This window comes from Chaetodon trifascialis, chromosome 9, assembly GCF_039877785.1.
Source record: "Chaetodon trifascialis isolate fChaTrf1 chromosome 9, fChaTrf1.hap1, whole genome shotgun sequence".
NCBI classification, from domain to species: Eukaryota; Metazoa; Chordata; class Actinopteri; order Chaetodontiformes; family Chaetodontidae; genus Chaetodon; species Chaetodon trifascialis.
Genome location: NC_092064.1, coordinates 23,304,255 through 23,324,134, shown reverse-complemented (window position 1 = coordinate 23,324,134; position 19,880 = coordinate 23,304,255). Strand labels below are relative to the sequence as shown.

The window sequence follows — 19,880 nt, the reverse complement described above, 5'->3', positions numbered from 1 at the left end:
ATTAATTAATGACTTACTCGGGCTGGTATTTATGACTGCTTACTTGAGATTCATTACCTTTCATTAGTGACAAATTGACAGTTTCAACATGGATGACTCACTAACTTTAATAAATTAAAATTATTAAGTGACAACACACTGACACTTATTTAACAATTTAACTGAAATGTATTAGACTCAATATCTAATAAGAAAAGCAGCCTAAAAGGATGACTTTTTTCCAAAAATGATTTTTTTATGAACATTCACCAAATGCTGCTTTCTATCGCTAATGTTTCACATCATAGAAATATTCATTAACGCAGTTAACACCTTTTCCAAATTACCCAATAATACCCGATTCATTCAAGTTGCCCATATTTGTCCTTTTTAATATACTTATATATAAATACATACATTTGTATAGGTCACTCTTGATTTTGGCTTCAGCCTGTGATTCAGCACAAACAAGCAAGCTGGTGGAGGCACGGAAACGATGCAGGTAGAAGAAACAACCCACGAGATTCAAAGAACGTCAGATGTCATTTAAAGGATGAGAACGATGAAAATAAGTGAGAGAACAATGACAGTGTGCAGGATGTTAATACCACCCCTTAATGTCCCAGTCACCTTCTGTTGGCAGCAGCTCCTGATGTCGCCATAAAACTGAAGAAAAGCAGTCTCCATGCTTGACAAGAAAAAATATCATTGTACCTATTAGACGCACGAATAAATTACAGTCTAGACTGCAGAATTCATTCCTGACAGTACAAAGTATTACATGTTGGATTAGAGAGAATGCCAGTATTCAACATGAAAATAACACTTGAGTTCAGCAGAAACGCTTTAAACATTTTCTTTGTTGAAGACTGAAGCGAGCAGAGTTCAAATCACAGTTAAACTGTTAAGATTTTGAAGGAAAAATAATGGAAATTAAATAGATTATAAGAATACGTTTGAGTAATCTAGTTAATTGTCCTACATTACAAAGTGAAAATCCACATTTTTGCAAAGCATTTTAAAAGTAATTCTCACAAAATTGCAATGATCAACACTGACATGTTTGCAGCAGTTTCTATGGCCAGTTTTACATCAGTGTCAGCAGGTTGTACAGGATACAAATGAGGGATCAAAGCTCAAGACAGGTGAAGCTCTGCACATCACGACACAGCCAAGCTGAATGGTACAGCACTGCTAAGGACTCTCACCGGCACAACTCATTCACATACGCTTTCTTAAACTTATATTTAAATGCTTTGTTTCAGATATTTGTCATGCTTGCCTGGTTTGCTGGTAACACAACAAACAAACTTTTCCCCTGCAAGTTTTCATTTAACATGTTATTTGCTTATTCAGGAGCCACCATTATGTTTCCTTACAGGGTGACTTTTTCATGGTGAGCCCACTCCAGATACAAAATAAGGCCTTAAATCCACTGAAGCAATGCACCAGATTGCCATGCTGACCTCCACAGGTTATTGAGTCTAGAAGATTGAAGAAGGTTGTACTCCAGTCCACATGATTACAAGTTGTGGAGACAGTATTGGCGGATCAGTGACAAAGAATAAAAACTTGATATCACATTGAAAACAAAAAAAAAAACAAAAAAAATATAAAAAGTGGCTGCTGCTGAATTCGTCTCAGAAGCAGAAGCTACAGTGGCGTTGAATGCAGCAGCAGAATTAGAGTTTAAGGCAATACTGGTGAGCACCACACCACCATTTGGGGTAAAACAGCCGCTTCAGTAGAGGAGGGGAGAGGAGGATTTTCACTTGTCCTGCATTTTTTCCAGAATTGGCACAATCATGTCAAATTTAGGCCTCTTTGCTGGGTCTTCGTTCATGCATATCTTCATGAGCTTGCAAATGTGGGGTGAAATGCCGGGGGGGATGGTGGGCCTCAAACCCTCCAAGGCAACCTGAAAGCCAAAACAGACAGACGTTTGGTATGCTAGAAAAGATATTTCGCATTAAAGCTGAGTAAAAGCTGATTTTGCTATTCAGTTGGTAATCTCATGAGCCAAAGACATTACAGCTCTACTAACCTTCATCCCAATTTCCATGTTGGACAGGTCAGCGTACGGCACTTCTCTGGTCACCAGCTCCCACAGCAGGATGGCAAAGCTCCACATGTCTGCTGACCGGCGGTTGATCTCTTCTGGCTTCTTCTGCAGGGCTGGAAATCACAGAGCGACAAGTGTGAGCAAACACACTGAAGTGCACAACAGACCCTCTACCGTCTGCAAAACACACTTCTGTTCAGGCACAGCTGAGTAGAAGTTTGTACCTTAGATGTGCAAAGATTCAGTGACTATTTGGCTGAAATGGAGAACTTCTACACTCATGTAGTTTAAAGACATGCTTTCACATTACTGAGTTAACCTATGTGATATTTAGTTATTTAGGAAGTGATCGAAGAAGTGCTTGATAACCAAAGCTCCATCAGTGGAGTGCTATAGGCCATATGTAGCTATATGTAAACTGAATGCATAGATGGGGATTAAGTGATAGATCATGATGATATGATGTCATTCATTTCATAAAAACAGGTAACAGAAAAAGTGAGAGAGATGGAAATGCATTGTTCAAATAAATCTTCTTCTGTTTATCTCCTAAAATTCAATGTCGCCTTGAAAAAATTTACTGAGGCTTACTTTCACAATATAAATCAACACAATTAAGCGAAAATATTCTCTTGTGATGGAGGCAAAATGAAAAGGAAACCAATAATCAGAAAACCCTCTGATGCATGATTGTGTGAAGTGAAACTTGAGCTGACAGACACACATACTTTAGAAATCCCTCTGATGGGCTTTGTTTTGTTAACTCTGTGAACAAAACTGCATACTAAAAAAAACCCCACAATACACTCAAAATTATTAACTATAAAGGAGTAATAGTGTCATATTGTCCCAGCAATACCAGTGATTGACAGACCTCAGTGTCTTTGTTAAATCTCAAGCTCCATTTCCCACAAGACTGTTATTTCCATCTCTTCCAATAAGTGACAAAAATCAGTTACACACATCACGACTGACCTAGAGCTTCTTCTCTAACAATATACATTACATTCAGGGTGAACATATTACTTCAAAATGAGACACTTGTTTGACACTCATTGCTCTTTCCATCTCTTCTATTAGTGTCTAAATGTTACAAAGACGTACTTGCTAATTCACCTTAGCCAAAGCCAACGCTCTCTGTGCTCACTACCGATTACAGTGTGCAGTGAGCATCGGTGACACATCTGCTACAAGTCTCCTGTATCAGACACGGTCGCCTCCATCGTGCTTCATACACAACTTCAAACCTTTCCTGTGGGTTGTTCTTACTGTTTGCATCACTGCTGCAGATGTCCCCTGGTTATTTTCACTATCTGTTATCAGTTAATGTTTCCAACTTCATCAGATTTCACTGTATCTCACAGGGAAATCAGCTGCAGATTACATTTAGTTTTGGGACAGCGTAGAGCTCCCTGCATCCATCATTTACACTTGAGCTTGAGTGGCTCCAGCTGTCACTTTGGATCTGTGCTGAATGAGTGATGCCTACCCTCAGGGGCTACCCATGCGGGTGAGTACATCCTGCCAGGACACTGGAAGGAGAACTTGACGTCTGCCATGCTGATCCTGGCTGTCATATCTTCATCTATCTGTGGAAACGAAGAAGACAAACTGAGATAACAATTTAAAGTGTAACGGCCGTCATATCTGACCGCTGGATACAGTTACAATCCTGAAAGCAGCACTGAGATGACCTCTTACCATCACGCTCTTGCTGTTGAGATAGTGGCGAGGGATCATGGGTTCAAGTGTGTGTAAGAAGGCCATTCCACACGCAATGTCCAGAGCAAACTTCACCGCCTGTGTCTGGTCCACCACGAAGTCTGACAGCAGGATGAGTGACAAATCATAACAAGCTTTACTTTGACCACATAACAGGTTGACAGTGAAATTGCTGCTGTGCAAAAAGTGATGGCAACATAATGACAAACGTGTAAGTGCCATAAATCACAAATCCCTGCAAACCACCAAAAGCGGTGCCGAGTACGGACTTTGTGACCAAAGTAAAAGTACTCACTGGTGCCTTCATGCAGCACGTTGTAGAGCGAGCCATAAGGCATCCAGTGTGTGATGATGATGGGGTGAGGGGCGGGAGGAGACTGACATGCTCCCACCATGGGTAGGACATTCGGGTGGGAAAATATCCTGGGATGTAGCCCGAGGGAGCGAGGGATGGGGGAGAGAGACAGACAGACAAAAAGAGGCAAACCCACAGAGGATTTGACATAAACAGATGGCTCGTGTGAGATGCGACACCCTCAAACAGAAATAATACATAATGTTTGGATCAACACAAACAGACAGATGTGGGACAACACCAGCACAGAACATGGAGGCCGTAGAAGAGTCTGGATTAAGTAATAACCTGAGTTTGGGATATTCCTCGTTGAAGTCTCGGCTTTTCCTTGTGGTCCAGTCGCGAACTTTTAGCACCTTAACAACAATTTCATTTCCTTGCCAGCGCCCTTGCCACAGCTGCAGATGAGAAATACATGTAGAAAGAAGTGAACTGAAGGACTGATCATCAGCCGCTTCACAATGAGATAAACGAGTGCGAACAAGAATATAAAGTACCTCTCCAGACTGGTTCTCATTGATTTTAGCCAGGAGAGAGAGCTGTTTGTAGTCAACGCCTGCATGTTTGTTCAAAGTGCCATTGCCTAAAAACACAAGGTTGAGACAAACTTAAGAGACAAATTAAAGCTCAGACAACAGCCACATTCATTATTCATGTGAAATTTAGCACAACACAAGCAGTGGAAACTTAAAACACCACATGAAGAGCGGCCGGGAGACCAGCACGGAACATTTTTCCCTTTCATGCAGCACTTAGAGCAAACCAACCGATGGAAACTGGTCAGCTCATAAATTGCTTCATGTTTGTGGGACTCACGGGGTCGAGTCCTGGTGGTGCCTTTCCAGAATGTGTCCTTGAAGGGAATTTTAGTCAAGTTCTGTCCCAATTTCTCAGCTTTGTCTGTGAGATGGAGGGACAGATTGCAGTGAGAAAACTGATCAGAAAGACAGTCAAAAACTCATTTAAATCTGTTGAAAGTGCTAATTGGGAATCAGGGTACCTCTGAGGAGCTCACGCAGATGAGGTTTGGCTTTGTCCAGAGGAGTTTCCCCATATTTGTTGCAGATGCTCACCTGAGCCCCATTAGTCACGAGGTCCTGAGAAAAAGGACAGACTGATGTCAGCAACATTTTAAGAGCTGATGGTATTCTCCGCAATATCACCACCAGGAGGCGCACTAACCTCAGCCACTTGGTCTTGGCCCCAGAAGCAGGCGTAATGCAGTGGTGTGTTCCCGTGTTCATTGGCCGCATTAGTGTCTGCTTTGCACTGGATCAGCTAAAAGTGAGGCAGAAACAAAGGATTATATGCAAAACAAGGCTGGTCAGATCTTGTTTGGGCTGTACACAGAGATGAGTGTTCATGCTGCCAACAAAATTCACTGAGGTTCGTCTCGCCTGGGGACACATACCAGAGGTATTGAGACATACCTAACCTTAAACTCAATAGCTGCCTGGCAGCAATTCTAAATCAGACACCCTGGAGCAGAAGCCTCAAATACAATATATAACAAATACAATAATCTGACAGGTTGGAGCGCCTTGGTAGCCAAATGGTTATAGCTCATGACATTTTTTTTAAAATGCTAGAAACAGGTAAAGAGGCAGACAGGAAACAACTGTCGCCGGTTCAACTCCAACCGGCGACCTTTGCTGCACATCACAGCCCTCTCTCTCCCAGTTTCCTGTCTCCTTTTATCGGCCTCTGTCATGTTAAAAATTTTGTTCATTTCATTTCATGTTTTTAATCAGCCAGACCTCCTGTTTTACAAAACCTTATACAATCATTTCACAGCCACATGGAGCTGCACACACACCACACTGCAGTTTGCATCCCCAAAAGTAAACCAGTGGAAAACAAAGCCTTCAAACAGGACTTGCAGTTCACCCATGTGATGCATACTGATAGCCTGAGGCAGAATCCTGCGGAGAGTTTGATGCTGCATAGGAGCTTGTGCAGACACACATATGCATGTTTGTATGTCTGCTTGCACTGCAGCTACTGATTGTGCCGCAAAGTGCCTTTAAATGGTTTTAACTTATCCTGCTGAATCCTGGCCAGGAAATGTCTATCAGCTATTGATTCAGCCTGGAGCTTATGTACTCGTCCTGTTGTCACCCCTCTTAAGGGGATCCATGAAAAATGAACAGATGGCCAAACGACCTCAAAAAAAAAAAAAAAAACCTCTAAATAAAGAATTAATAAGCATATCTTCTCAAAATTTTTCACATTATAAATTGCTAGCTCTACCCTTAAAGCTGTTGTAGTAAGCAGGTTTTATAATCATACTTGCAGCAGTGAAACATTATATTTTCCCTTGACACTGAAAAATTGTTCTCCCTCCAGGTTAAAACTGCTGGTGGTGGAAATGCAAGAACAGACAAGACCTTTGTTTTCATAATTGCTGTTCAGATGACATCATTTCAGGTTTCATAATATCCTGCGTTTATGAAGCAAACTTAAAGAGGCACATCATCATTTTGCCCAATGAGATTTGTGTGTGCAAAGGAGTCAGTTTCACAGGTCTGGCATCAGTTTTTGACTTGATATCTATGGAGAATGTGTTTCACGTTTGGTGCAAGATTTACTGACAAACAGACCACAGAGAGAGAGAGAGAGAGAGAGAGAGAGAGAGAGAGAGAGAGAGAGAGAGAGAGAGGGAGAGAGGGAGAGAGAGAGAGAGAGAGAGAGTCATGTTCTAATAACCGAGATCACATACGTTGCTCATATTAAGATAATCATGAGAAAACGTTTTACAGGATGACCACTGAGGAACCTTTTAGTGCATTCCCCTGTGTTTACATGAGCCCTACCTTTCCCACAATGTCACGATGTCCATGGCTGGCGGCCAGGTGCAGAGGCGTGTCGTCTCCGCGGTTCATGACATTAATGCGAGCCCCTCTCATGATGAGCATGTCCACCACGCTGGAGCGGCCCTCCCTGCATGCCCAGTGGAGCGGGCTGAAGCCATGGTCGTCTCTGCAGTGAGAGAGGAGCGTTCATATTCAGTACAGGTTTCGCAAAAACCTCCAGCACAGCGAGGACGTAGAATAACTGCAGGGCCGCAGGAAAAGTGTATGACCCAAGGGAGAAAAAAGTTCACCAGTAACCTCAAGTTTTTCCCTGAAAACAACTCTTTGGTATTGTCACAAGGCCAAGAGGTACAGACGGGAACTGTTTTTTGGACCATTTGTGTTTTGCTTTGACAATCAAAATACCACTTTTCAAATAAAGACAATAAATGTGCCTTCCAGAGAGAACCTGGGTGGCCAACATGAAAAATAAATGTCAGTCTATCAGCTTGTTCTGTTGTGGCCTAATGCACTGTATACATACATTTCATTTACTGGGTACATCTCTGGGTACAGCCACCAAAAATATCCTAAAGTTGAATCAACACTTGTGTAACGCTGTGTGAGGCTACTCCAGTTTAAGCTAATGAAACGATAGTATTAAGTTGCTTTAGGCTATTCAGCATAATGAGGAATTTGCTCATTTGTACTTCTGTCATCTTCCTCTGTAAAAAGGAAGTTGAGGCAACTCAGGCTGAGACAGCAGCTAATCGGCCTCTGGCCCTCATCATTCCTCTTTGTCTGGGTGATGCTGGTAGCGACACATGTAGGACAGTGGCCTTGATTACATGGCAGTGACGGATGGTGCACCTCCCTGGAGAAAAAGAGATAAAAGACTGACAGATTAAGATGCAGTAAGGGCTGAGTGACAGAGAGTCCATCAGGAAAAAAAAACGTAGGCTGAGCACTCGCTGCAGTCCTTATAAGGTCCAGGGAGGCTTCCTTCAGCAGCGCTGCACATGCAGACGCTCCAGCTGCTGTGTGTGATTCTGTCATTCTTCACGTCCTCCCCGCCTGGCCGTGGTCACCTCCTCCTCCTCTCATACAAACTTTCCTCCCTCCACTCTCTTGCCCTCTCATTCAAACCCATCCTCTCCCTCCCTGTTCCACTAAAGCAGCTGGACTGCACTGACGACATATTCCTCTTTCCATACGCTTTCCTTTTCCATGTGGGCTTCGCCGTTTGTGCCGAGACACAGCACAATCCTCCAGATAATAAAGTTATGCACTTGCTCTGAAATTATGAGTGGGCTGACAGCATAATAATGTGATCTGAGAACTGAGGGAGTATTATGAAGGAATCTGAACCCTCTGCCTGCCCCGCCATCAATTCACTGGCTTGTATTCACACATCCTGCATAGCTCTGCTGAAAACAGCACCAAGAGCCCCACAGAGACCCTCAGTCCCACAACACACATCTATCTGTGCATCTGGGTGACCTGCTGCAGTCACACCAGATTTGCTCTGTGTGCAATTTCCTCTCAGCCCAAAAGGCCAAATCCTACGAGCTAATTAGCCCAAGTTTATGAGACAAACTCCCCACAGACTGACGTTTGTGATTTTATTAGTTTTCTGTGTTAAGCTCGGGTCTGTTCAGGCGAGAAAGCAGAGTTATGAAGTTTAATGCTTGTATCCTTTAAAAGCAAGAGTGCACACATAAATGAATGAAGGGATTACCATCACGCTCATCATTATGAGCTTAAATTCATGAGGAGCAAACAACTAGAGCTGAAACAATGAGTTGATTCAACGCCACAAAACTGATGTGAAACTAGTTTGAGAGTTGATTCTTCGTATTAGTTTTATCAATCAAACTCTCATTCAAGCGCCTCCAACGTGAGGATCTGCTGCTTTTCTTTGTTTGATATCGACCAAACCCTGGCACTTCTTACACATCGAGTGAGGCCCAGGCCTCCAGCTTCTGTATGTGTATTTCTATTCAGGGCCCCTTTTTTTATAGGACAGATTTTCCCTGTAAGCTAGCTTCATACCCACAACCCAAAGGCACTTGAGTGCCAGGGTTTTCTCCTGCTCAGCCCCTCCACACTGGCTGCGGTAATTTATTTCAGGCACTTCCACCTGCCAACAGCACTCAGTTTGGCAGACGGAAAAGCCCGAGGAAGAGCCCCTGTCTGCACCCTGTATGTCTCTGCCATGGCATCCCCACCAGGTCATGTAACAGACTCAGATGAGTGAAAAACAAAATCACAGAAACGTTTAAATGAGAAGAAAATTCACAGAAGCAGAAGTTTCCCAACACTGTCCGTGCCCGTGGTACTGTGGCTTCTGCAGCCATGTTTTTACATTGGAGAAATGAACATTCGCGTGTTTTTTTTCTTTTTTCCTGTCACCTCATGAAAAGTTAATGAAACATTTTACGCTCTATTAAATAACAATAAATGAAAGGAGCAGAATTTGTGGCACTCAGGGCTACATATTGCCAACAACTTAGCAATTGATTCTATCTGCTGTAATTTACGCTGTTTGCTTTTAATTGTATAAATCCAAATGATAAATCTTTCATTGCATCTCCATTAGCCCATTTATAATGTAGCTGAGCAGTGTCAGACCATGCTACACCTGATAATCTGCTGGCTCATTTGGAAAAACTGCTAACACCACTTCTTCTGAAAACCGCCACACCGTCGTCTGAGGTTATATATAAAACCAGCGCTCGCACGGTGAAAAACAAAGAGCCTCAAACTGTTATTCACACATGCACAGGGCTTTTTCTGGATGTGCATTTTGATGAGACTTAATACAGATAGACATCTGTATTAAAGCCAAAGAAAGCACAAGAACACTGAACTTTTCTGTTTGTGACCAAACACAATAAAAATGGGGCCTTGTGAGGAATGGGGGTCTGCACGGGGCCTCATAGCCCTTAAATAAACACTCTTTTCATACAACTAGGACAGCAACAAACAAATATTTGCATTATCAATTAATACGCCAACTATGATTCTCAATTTAGACAAAACAGAGAATCTGAAGATATCACCTGAACGGATGCTAGACGTTTTTCACTATTAGCTGACATTTTAAAGGCAAAATGAGTATTGATTACTTGAGAAAATGATCAGAAGATTATTAATGACAATAACCATGAGCTGCAGCCCTACGCTAATCCACTGTTTCAGCTTTACATGTAACTTAATACCAAATAGTCCAAAAAAATGTTCAAAACCACTGTGTTAATTTTCAAAACTATAACTCATATTAACATTAAGCACCGGGCAGCGAAGTGCCAGCGTAACATATATTCAGAGAAGACAAGAGATGATTACTATATTGTAAACATCTCAGAGGATTTGTTTTAAACTTTGCAATTAGCTCTTCTGAACTGGGAGGAAATGCTGAAGGGAAATGAGTGGAGCTATCTAATACCGCTGGGAGACGGCTACCGGAAACTCACATGTGGAGGAGGGGGAGGCGATGTGCTCTCCTGGGGCTTACTGTGCATTTCTCTGTTGAAAAACTCACTATTTGGCCACACACACACATACACACTGTCTGTCTTGTCACACATAGCTCTTCCAGTCCTGCCCCACTACAATAATCTCCTCCCCCTCTCTTGGTATTTTGTAGGTGGCAGACGGCTCCCTCGAGGCCTGTGTGTTATTCCTTGTAAGGAGATTCGGCATTCCACTACTACTCTTAGTCTGGGCGTTACATCAGTGTAAACACACCATCATCGAGGAGCACAGAAAACATACTCTGACAGGCTGAGCTACAGCGGCTTTCCTGAAATACAGGCAAGTTCTTCAGGGAAATGAGAAGGCAAGATTAAGTGTGTTTCACCCACTGGGGGAGACATATCATCCGGAAAAGGGAACCTGACGTGCAATCAGCTAATGGACGAGTCACATGTGGGGCTGCATGCGACCACTCTGGCTGTATGCAATCATACAGTCTTACAAAGAAGAGAAAATAAAAATAAATAAAAGGAGAGCAAGCAGAAGGTTCATGCTGGTATTAGAAATCTCATTATTTCTGCACAAATGGTTAATTTTAACAGGGAAGAAGGATAAAAAAAACTACAAAAAAGATAACTTGGCATCTTGCATGTGCCGACATGTCAATTCTTCTGAATTCTTGCATGTCAATGTTAAAACAAAAGGTATGAACACACAACACTGACTGAGTAACGAGAGTTTATGCCTCACAGATGAGATTAAAATGCACCTACAAACATTTCTGTGCCTCAGAGGGCAACATTACAATTTCACGTTTTCATATCCTGTCTCATTATTAATCACATTATTATTCGGATGTTATCAAAAGTCACATCTCTTCTGCAAAGCCATGAATAATTTTCTCACCATTATTGCAGGTGAAATTACACGGTTGGCAAATTACTAGTTGAACATTTTTATGTTCAACATCGCAACAGTAATTAGAGAAAATGAGGCTTTCAAGTTTTAGACAACTACAGGTTTCTTTGAAACTTCTAAAACTCGACGACAATGTTCTTTGCAAGTGAGTCGCGGTCAGACACGATCCGACGAGTTGTTATGTGCTCAACCTGCTTACCATAAATGTACTAAAAACATATGAAAAAAGATGAAAAGAGAGCAGCCCCAAGGTACACAATCATCATGATTAAATGGAATAATTTATTCTGTTTTTTGCTTGCTGTGAAAACAAACACCGGCAGTCTAAATCTAGAACAGAAAGGGAAGTTTCCCGGATGGCCGTCACCACTTCACGAGCAAACTCTGCCAAGTTCTTCTTTAAGGTGTCAGCTGAGGACACAGAGGCAACTCAGGAGACCGATGATCTGTAACTACATTTTGTCTAATAAATGCGAAATCTTACAGAAGTAGGAGTATATCCAATGGTTTTTTAATTTCTGTAAGGCCTAAATTTAATTGCAGCAACAACTGCAAGTGTGGCTAACTCTGCCATCGCAGCAGGTTTCCTGTCCAACACTGCGCTTTTGAATTATCCTGCTGGCATCTGGGACATAAACACGTGCCCAAAAGGAAATGGGTTCAATCGCAGGCCACGATCCCGCTAGGGAATGAAAAGGCGGGCTTTCAGCCTGCGCCAGACTCCGCGCCGGAGAATGCAACATTTAAAGTAAAAGTAAAGTAAGGTGTAAATGACATTTCCTTCAGATTCTGATGCATGTTATCTGGCATCACAAGTTCATGCTGTGGCAAGTCTCGTGCAGATTAAGTAAGATTGTGCAAAAGGAATCACTGGCTGAGGAATGAAGACTCAGGAGAGACAACCCCCATGAGGCAGTCTCAAAATACTTAAAAAAATTCAGCTTGCAAGGATATTTTGTTTATAAAGAAAACATACCAATTGGGCCATATTGACTGTGATAACACAAATGACTTACGGCAACAATAACATATCATTTTTACACCTTTACGCAGACAAATTACAACACCTTAAACGATACAGAGAGAACGTTGGACGCCAGTCGTGCTTAGGCATGTTTGTTATTGTGACACTGCATTCAACAGTTCAAATGAGTTCATTTTTACTTTCATTGAGTAACGATGGATAGAAGTGACACTTGAATTCTGGGTGACATCCTACAGATGAGACGGTACAAATAAATGAACCTTGGCTCACCCTTGGTTGAGGTCATTCTCTGTATTGTCCAACCATAAGCGAACCGCCACAGCATTGCCTTCCCGGCACTGCGTAAAGATATCATCCATTTTGGCCGCTGAATTCTTCTTCTCTTAAGGCGCACCCGTAGGAGTCCACGCAGAACTAAACTGGAACCGATGAGAGAGGCGACCCGAGGGGTTCAGCGGGGTCCTGGCCAGCATCAGTTCCTCATTTGGGACAATGAGGTGCGCAATCAGAGAGGCTCAGCGGCACTCACACAGCGCCTGAAAAATGGGACAGACAAGGGGGAGTTTCCTCTGTTAACACATCTTTCAATCAGTCTGGCCTCTCTTCCAGACAGGTAAATCACACGATTCTGCTGGACAAACCAAAAAAAAAGAAAGAAAGCCAAACACCCAAGAAACCCAGTGCTGAGTAATCTTATCCACCTTAGTAATACTGGGTGGGTATGCAGTTTACAGCATTGTGACTCACAACACCCGCCACGAATAGCACCCTGTGAAGCAGGGGAGATAAATATTCTCATCCGGTGTCATGCTGAAGTCTACACTTCCTTAATATTTTAAAAAGCGATTCAATGATTATTTGATCGCTACTGCAACTATTCTAATAATCAATCAACTGTTTAAATCACGAATCAAGCAAAAAATCAAGTCACATATTAACTCATTACATCTTCTCAATTAGATGATTTACTGCTCTTCTCTGTCTTATGTGTGACTAAGATGAAAATCTCTGGGTTTTGACCATTGATCAGACAAAACAAGCAACATGAAGAGGTCACCTAAAGCTCTGACATTTTACAGACCAAATGATGAATCGAGAAAATAATGTGCAGATTAATTGATAATGAATAAAAACAGGGAATGTAGTGTTGATATTTCACACAGCCTGAACTGTTATTAGACGACGTGTTGGCTAAATAAAATGCGCATCACTGAAGGCAACAGATCGGGACGGGGTCAACAAATGGGCAAAGAACTGGGTCCACAAATCTGACTTTTGCTTGCAATCCCCATGAATGAAGGACCACATTTCAAACTCAATGTCTGAATAAGGAATAGTGGACGATAACAGGACCATGGCTGCAGTTCAGCTCAACACGCAATGAAAGCGCAGTTTAAATAAAATCGGACCTGTGATTTAGGAGGATTTGTTCATGTAGTTCACATAAACACCGCAACAGTCTGGTGTCACAGTAATGACTTCACCGTTAACAATTAACAGCCTTTACGTCAGTTATTACAGTTATTAAAGCAGTCCGACTAGCTGCGCTGCTATCAAGCTAACACATGAGAATAATTCTTTTAGGTTAAGTTAGCTACGTGCTTATCCCTTCCGCTCTCGGCAGCACCGCCGTGTTGTTTTACTGCACTCGATTAAACTGAAAGTGACTCGGTTAGCTCCACACATTAGCATCCCGTGGTTGCTAAGATGGGACGGTTTGGCTAACAAGCTAACTACCCTACCGCCGCGGTGCGCCTCCGTTTCTCTCCTTTGGCTGAGATAAACAGAAATAAAACATAATTTCGTGGGTTAAACAGGTCAAACTGACAACACATTTGGCGATAAACTTACCAGGTTTATTGGCCTGTTGCGGTGTAATGCAGTTAGACCGAGAAGGAGTTATTAGCAGCGTTATATTGTCCCGGTAGATTGAATGTGGGACGTCCACACCCTCACCACCGCCGCCGTACGTAAGTGGTAACGCTGTGTAGGAAGAGAGCGTTCTGCCCCCTACAGGCGGCACACAGAACTGCATGAAATCAAAATATTCACCGCCTCAGGTCACGTCTTTTTAAAGCCTCAACACAGGCCAGGTTACACTTATTAATGTACAAGTCCCAACACAGTAATGTGGTATTATGTACTATGATATGGTACGATGCTTACTATTTTGAATTGTAACGTGAGCATACACAAATGTAAAAACTGTTTCCATAGGCCAGGGGTGGAGGAAGTATTAAGATCCTTTACTTCATTAAAAGGACTGATGTAAACACTGTTAAAAAACTCTGTTAGAAATAAAAGTCATGCACTGAACGGTTCAGCTGTTATATATCATATCATTAGATTAGTGTTACTCATGCATACGTGTAAAAGCAGGTTTTTACTGTTGCAGTTGGTCGAGGTGGAGATAATTCTTGTATGAAACTGCAACTACTTATCATTTTCATTATGGGTGCTGTTGATGTTGAATAATAATTCAGAAAATAGTGTGTAGTGTAGTGTAGTGTAGTGTAATATGTTATTATAAACATAGCAGGTTTTTACCGTTGCAGTTGGTCGAGCTGGAGATAATTCTTGTATGAAACTGCAACTACTCATCATTTTTATTATGGGTGCTGTTGATGTTGAATAATAATTTAGAAAATAGTGTGTAGTGTAATATGTTACTATAAACACAAATTATTGTCTTATGTACTCCACAAATCCTGATTAACAAGAACAGTTTATAGTTTAATCTCCATCTGTGGATTCTGAAACATTATTAGGAAAAACTTCATGTCCCATAAACCTCTGGGCGTGTTTACGTCACCCACACGCGCCTGTAGGTCTGTTTTGCTTCCTTCACGCACATGCGACAAACCAACGTGGCTTTTGCCTTTGACAAGAAACTTCTGCAGCTGTTAAGTGAAGTTACGTGTTCGTTAAATAAAACATTTTCATACAAACAAAGAAACAAATAGTCTGAGAAGTGAATCAGCTCGTTTTTCCGCCTCAGACACGAAGCGGCCGCTCAGTGAGTGAATTAGCAGAGTTGGCGCTCTGAGAAGAAGAGACTGTCAGGGTTGATCTCATCTCCAGCAGAGGTTTACAAACTTGTGTTTGCTCCTTACAGTCTTCAGGAAACATGTTCAAAGAGGATGAAGACTGGAGTGATGACGAAGACGCTCAAATCCTGAGCAAAACCGTCCTCAAAGACACCCAGAAGTCGAAGAGCAGCGCAAGTGTTAAGGTAAAGTAACGGATTAGTAGAAAGTGACTGTCCTCATAATCTGTAAGGATATGCGATGCATGGCTTTATTCAGAGGTACATTTATTCAAGTGCTTGCCAGCTTTTATGGTACTGTCTACCTCTGCTTCACTGCATTTCAGAGAAAAACATGGTGCTTTTCTATTAACCACATTTAACAGCTGCAGTTAGAAGCTATTTTTCAAATTAGGATTGAACATCCAAAACATATCATCAGGTTATAAACTATGATCTCATGTGGCAGATTAAATTAGCAAAAGTCTGATGATGTCTGCAACAACAAAAGGCCAGAGGACAGTCAGCACTTGAACAGCTGATTTAAAGTTTGTTTTTTTTCTACTGATTCCTGTTCTGATGGACAGTTGAAAATGGACAGACAAACAAACAAACAGAATAAGTGTGGACATAGACCTGCACACATGATCACACATACAAAAATGTTCTCAAATCAGCAACAACTGTTAAGTTAAAGCAAAACTTCCTTTTTCTTTTTAAGTAAAGATGGAGTCAAAAACACCTCAAGCTAAAAAAAAAACCATTATAAGATGTGATTTTCTGCAGTCTCAGTGTCCTTCCCTGTCCTATTCTTATCTTGCTGCAGTATTTATTGCCCAGCCCAACACTTCGCTGCACATTTCACTTAAAAGGCCAATCATGTCTGTGATCAGTCCAGGGTTGTTGGAAAGAAGAGCCTGCTGCGGACCCTGCAGACTCTGGGATCAGTGCCGGACTGGAGGAGTGATGACCATCAGCAGGACAGCGACAGCGAGCCAGACGTGGCTCCGTCGCACAGCAAGAAAAAAAAGAAGAGAAGGAAAAGGCAAAAGCAAGCGGAGACGACAGGAGAGCAGCAGGAGAATGGCGACTTAGATCAGACCACTAAGGAGGAGAAACTTCCAGCGAAAAAGAGGAAGAAAGACAACAAATTTGGTGAGTAATTAACTGTTCAAAGGCTAAGATTTCATTTACATTTTAGTGTGTTAATGAAAATCTAACGTTCAGGCAATTTATTATCGCAAAGTGAGGAAATATTAAAATGTTTTCTTCCCCCCTAAAGGTGGCCCGAAGGTAAAAATCACCTCTGTGAGCGAGACAAAGAATACAGAAACTACAAAATCTGCAAAGGTGAACGTGAACAAACCAGAGGGCACAGAGAAACTGAGCAGGCAGCAGTGGAAAAACAAAATGAAGAACAAGAGGAAATGTAAAAATAAATACAGACAAAATGAACCCGAGGAGGAAGTAAATAAAGCAGAACCTGCAGAGAAGCACAAACCAAATAAAGAAGTCAGGATGGAGTCACACAGCAACAGCAACAGCAACAGCGAAAAAATCAGTGAGACCCCAGAGAAGGGGAAGGAAAGGGAGCGTAAACCACAGAAAAGGAAAAAGACTGAAGAGGACACTGACATGTCCTGTCCAACGGGGACAGAAAAGCAAATAGAAAAGGAGGATAAAACAAAGAGCGGCAAAGGTGCAACTCAGTCTCCTGCTGATGGATCGAAACAGAAAGCGGAGGAACCTAAAGTGGAGATCAGAGACCATCAGCAGCAGCTGCCCACCAAAAGACTGAAACCTGAGCTGAGCAGAGCGCAGAGTCTGAAAAGAGAGCGGCTACAGAGAATTCTCCGCAGCCAGGAGACGGACCAGCGGGAGGGTCCCGCAGAGACGAAAGACGAGCCGGCGGCACCGGAAGAGGAGGTGAAACAGGACCGCTCGGCCTCCCTCAGGTCCCGCATGGAGCAGCGCTTGGAGTCGGCTCGTTTCCGCTACATCAACGAAGTTTTGTACAGCACGTCCAGCGGCGACGCCAAGCGCATGTTCAAGCAGGATCCGCAGGCCTTCTGGGTCTACCACAGAGGGTACACGGCGCAGGTCCAGAGGTGGCCCGCCAACCCAGTGGATGACATCATCTCTTACATCAGACAGAGGTGAGATGTCACAGTAACATGCAGCATCTCAGCTCCGGTTTTTTGGAGGAAAACTGTCGAACGTTTACTGCTGCAGCTTCTTAAAAGTACAGATTTGATACTCTTCTTCATCATTCATGATATTAAATGACACATTTAGGGCTGTCGGTTGGACAAAAGAAGAAATTTGAAGACATTCTGATGATTTTTCAACATTTAATCGAATAAATGATTGATCGATAATAAGATAATCGTTAGTTGCAGTCCTATTCTAAGCTGTATACAGAATCGCATTGAAGAAAAGCAGTATTTTACAACCCAGTCGAGACAAAGACGGGAGATTCTGTATCACTGAACATCTGCACGACTCAACACCCTTTGAACAGAAAATGACTCGTTTGATCACCGGCTGCACTGAAGTCAGATCCACGCATTGATCAGCACAGTGTAATAAAATGGATTGTGACACCTCTGTGAGTTTGACAGGCTCGTTTACTGTCAGTCTGTCCTCCAGCCATTCACAGGGATGTGTCTTTATGCCTCTAAAAGAGTAAAAATATCCTTCATATTTCTTCATTAGGTGGGTTTTGTGCTCTGGGTCCGAACACTGCAGGATGATGCTGCACTGTGGGCGTTTAATCGATGCTCATTTGGCTGCTGTGAGAAGAGGCTGCTGTTAATGTCAGCAGATCGTAGCTTAGATTTCAGTTAAAGGTTTATACCCTGTGATTGTTAACGCACCTCATGTCGTTTCTTCCAGACCGCCCTCGCTGCTGGTTGCAGACTTCGGTTGTGGCGACTGTAAAATCGCGCGCAGCGTGAAGAACAAAGTGCACAGCTTCGACCTGGCAGCGGCCTGCGAGCTTGTGACGGTCTGCGACATGGCCAACGTGAGCGTGTTTTTCTCTAAGCTCATTCACGTGTAGTCTGCGCAAAAGTGCAAGAAAATAAGATGCACATTTTCTGACTGCAGGTCCCGCTTCGTGACAACTCTGTGGACATCGCGGTGTTCTGTCTTTCTCTCATGGGAACCAACCTGGCAGATTTCCTAACAGAGGCCAATCGTGTGTTAAAGATGGGGTAAAACATGTAGTATGGATTCAGTAACTTCATGGCAGTCTTGTACATATATATATATATGTCTGTATAACTGTTTTGTGTAATTATTGCAGGGGTGTCCTTAAAATAGCCGAAGTGGCGAGTCGGTTCGACAACGTTCGGAGCTTTGTGGCCGCACTGGCAAGTCTGGGGTTCAAGCTGGTGTCAAAGGTGAGGCAACAAGATGACAGTTCTTAGTCTTCCACTTTCCCTAATGTACTATTTTTGTACTGTGTTATCCAAGTCAGCACATACATTGTCTCAGCTGTGTTTAAACTGAAACATTAAGCTTGTTTCTTTCTTCCTTCAGGACACAGAGAAGACTCATTTCTTCTCCTTTGAGTTCGTGAAGACGGCAGACGCTCCAGAAAGCGTGAAGAAATTTGGACTGCAGCTGAAGCCCTGTGTCTACAAGAAAAGATGAGAGAGGACGCCTCTCCACCAGTGTCGGCATTTGTGATATTTTCCAGCTTGAGTTTGCTGCTTTTCCAAGCAGCAGTTGTACATTTTTATCTAAATATGTTAGTTTTGGTTGCTGCATTTTGAAGCCTCTGTAACATATGCAGTCAGATGCATCAATATCCAAGTAAAGTTATTGTCTCTGGTCTGGTCTTTAGTGTTTTTTTATGTAAATGATAAGATTGTCCAATTAAAAAATTCTGTAAAATGAAAAACAAAATATACATTTAAAAAATGAATCTGTCTGAGTTTATAACAGAGAGTATTCTTTGGAGGATTTCTCTGCGCTGAAAGAAATTAATTACTTTAAGAAACTTTAAGAGCAAACAGACCTCAGAGGGATTCTGAGCAAAACTTAAAATTAACTGAATTGCGTCGACTGAGCGGCCGAGACTGAAAGCTGATTGTGTGTGTATTCGTTTGCCACAAGAGGGTGTAACAGCACCGCTAATGTGGACAGATGAGCTGAAGATGAGTCTGCATCTGGATGGAGTTTCTCCTGGTCCTTCACCAATTTAGTCAACCAAAGTCATCACAAGGGTGGATGGTGTGGAGCTAAAGTCACAGCCAAGTCTGTCAGTCGTCTGCAGCACAGTCATATTTTAATAAAACAAAACAGCAAATTGGAAAAAAAAAAACTACTGATTTATTAAAATGATGATTCTATTGTCAAATATGGGAAAATGCAACGTGCATACAGTGCAAAATTCAAGTAAGATGACAAAGTGCAAAAGTACTGCATTTAAAACAATTAATGCCAATTAATCAAAACTTAACACCTTTTTTTTTTAAAAAAAGATGTTTCTGTACATAAACAGGATCCTTTCTCTTCTAATGCTGAAAATACACTGAGTTATAAACAATGGCGCAGTT

The 19,880-nt window shown here is 42.3% G+C and overlaps 2 protein-coding genes across 2 annotated transcripts; one reads left to right on the top strand and one right to left on the bottom strand.

Moving 5' to 3' along the window:
* Positions 1–346: 346 nt before the first annotated feature.
* LOC139336482 (scaffold protein ILK) lies at positions 347–14,266 on the bottom strand. Its single transcript, XM_070970616.1, has 13 exons — positions 14,142–14,266; positions 12,561–12,826; positions 6,932–7,097; positions 5,301–5,396; positions 5,119–5,215; positions 4,935–5,018; positions 4,616–4,701; positions 4,407–4,516; positions 4,059–4,186; positions 3,743–3,864; positions 3,531–3,630; positions 2,024–2,154; positions 347–1,897 (listed from the first exon to the last, which is right to left on the bottom strand). The coding sequence occupies exons 2-13, from the start codon at positions 12,647–12,649 to the stop codon at positions 1,748–1,750; spliced, it is 1,359 nt and encodes a 452-aa protein (XP_070826717.1). The 5' UTR covers positions 12,650–12,826; positions 14,142–14,266; the 3' UTR covers positions 347–1,747.
* An 870-nt stretch (positions 14,267–15,136) lies between these two features.
* rrp8 (ribosomal RNA processing 8) lies at positions 15,137–19,153 on the top strand. Its single transcript, XM_070970615.1, has 7 exons — positions 15,137–15,522; positions 16,209–16,470; positions 16,598–17,471; positions 18,211–18,340; positions 18,424–18,530; positions 18,623–18,719; positions 18,859–19,153. The coding sequence occupies exons 1-7, from the start codon at positions 15,418–15,420 to the stop codon at positions 18,970–18,972; spliced, it is 1,689 nt and encodes a 562-aa protein (XP_070826716.1). The 5' UTR covers positions 15,137–15,417; the 3' UTR covers positions 18,973–19,153.
* Positions 19,154–19,880: the final 727 nt, after the last annotated feature.

Coding starts and splice junctions, on each gene's coding strand:
- LOC139336482 (XM_070970616.1), bottom strand. CDS start 12,649: ATGGATGATATCTTTACGCAGTGCCGGGAAGGCAATGCTGTGGCGGTT. Junction 7,098..12,560: donor GAGAATGACCTCAACCAAGG/GTGAGCCAAGGT, acceptor CTCTCACTGCAG/AGACGACCATGGCTTCAGCC. Junction 1,898..2,023: donor ACATGGAAATTGGGATGAAG/GTTAGTAGAGCT, acceptor TTTGGCTTTCAG/GTTGCCTTGGAGGGTTTGAG.
- rrp8 (XM_070970615.1), top strand. CDS start 15,418: ATGTTCAAAGAGGATGAAGACTGGAGTGATGACGAAGACGCTCAAATC. Junction 16,471..16,597: donor GAAGAAAGACAACAAATTTG/GTGAGTAATTAA, acceptor TCCCCCCTAAAG/GTGGCCCGAAGGTAAAAATC. Junction 18,341..18,423: donor CGGTCTGCGACATGGCCAAC/GTGAGCGTGTTT, acceptor TTCTGACTGCAG/GTCCCGCTTCGTGACAACTC.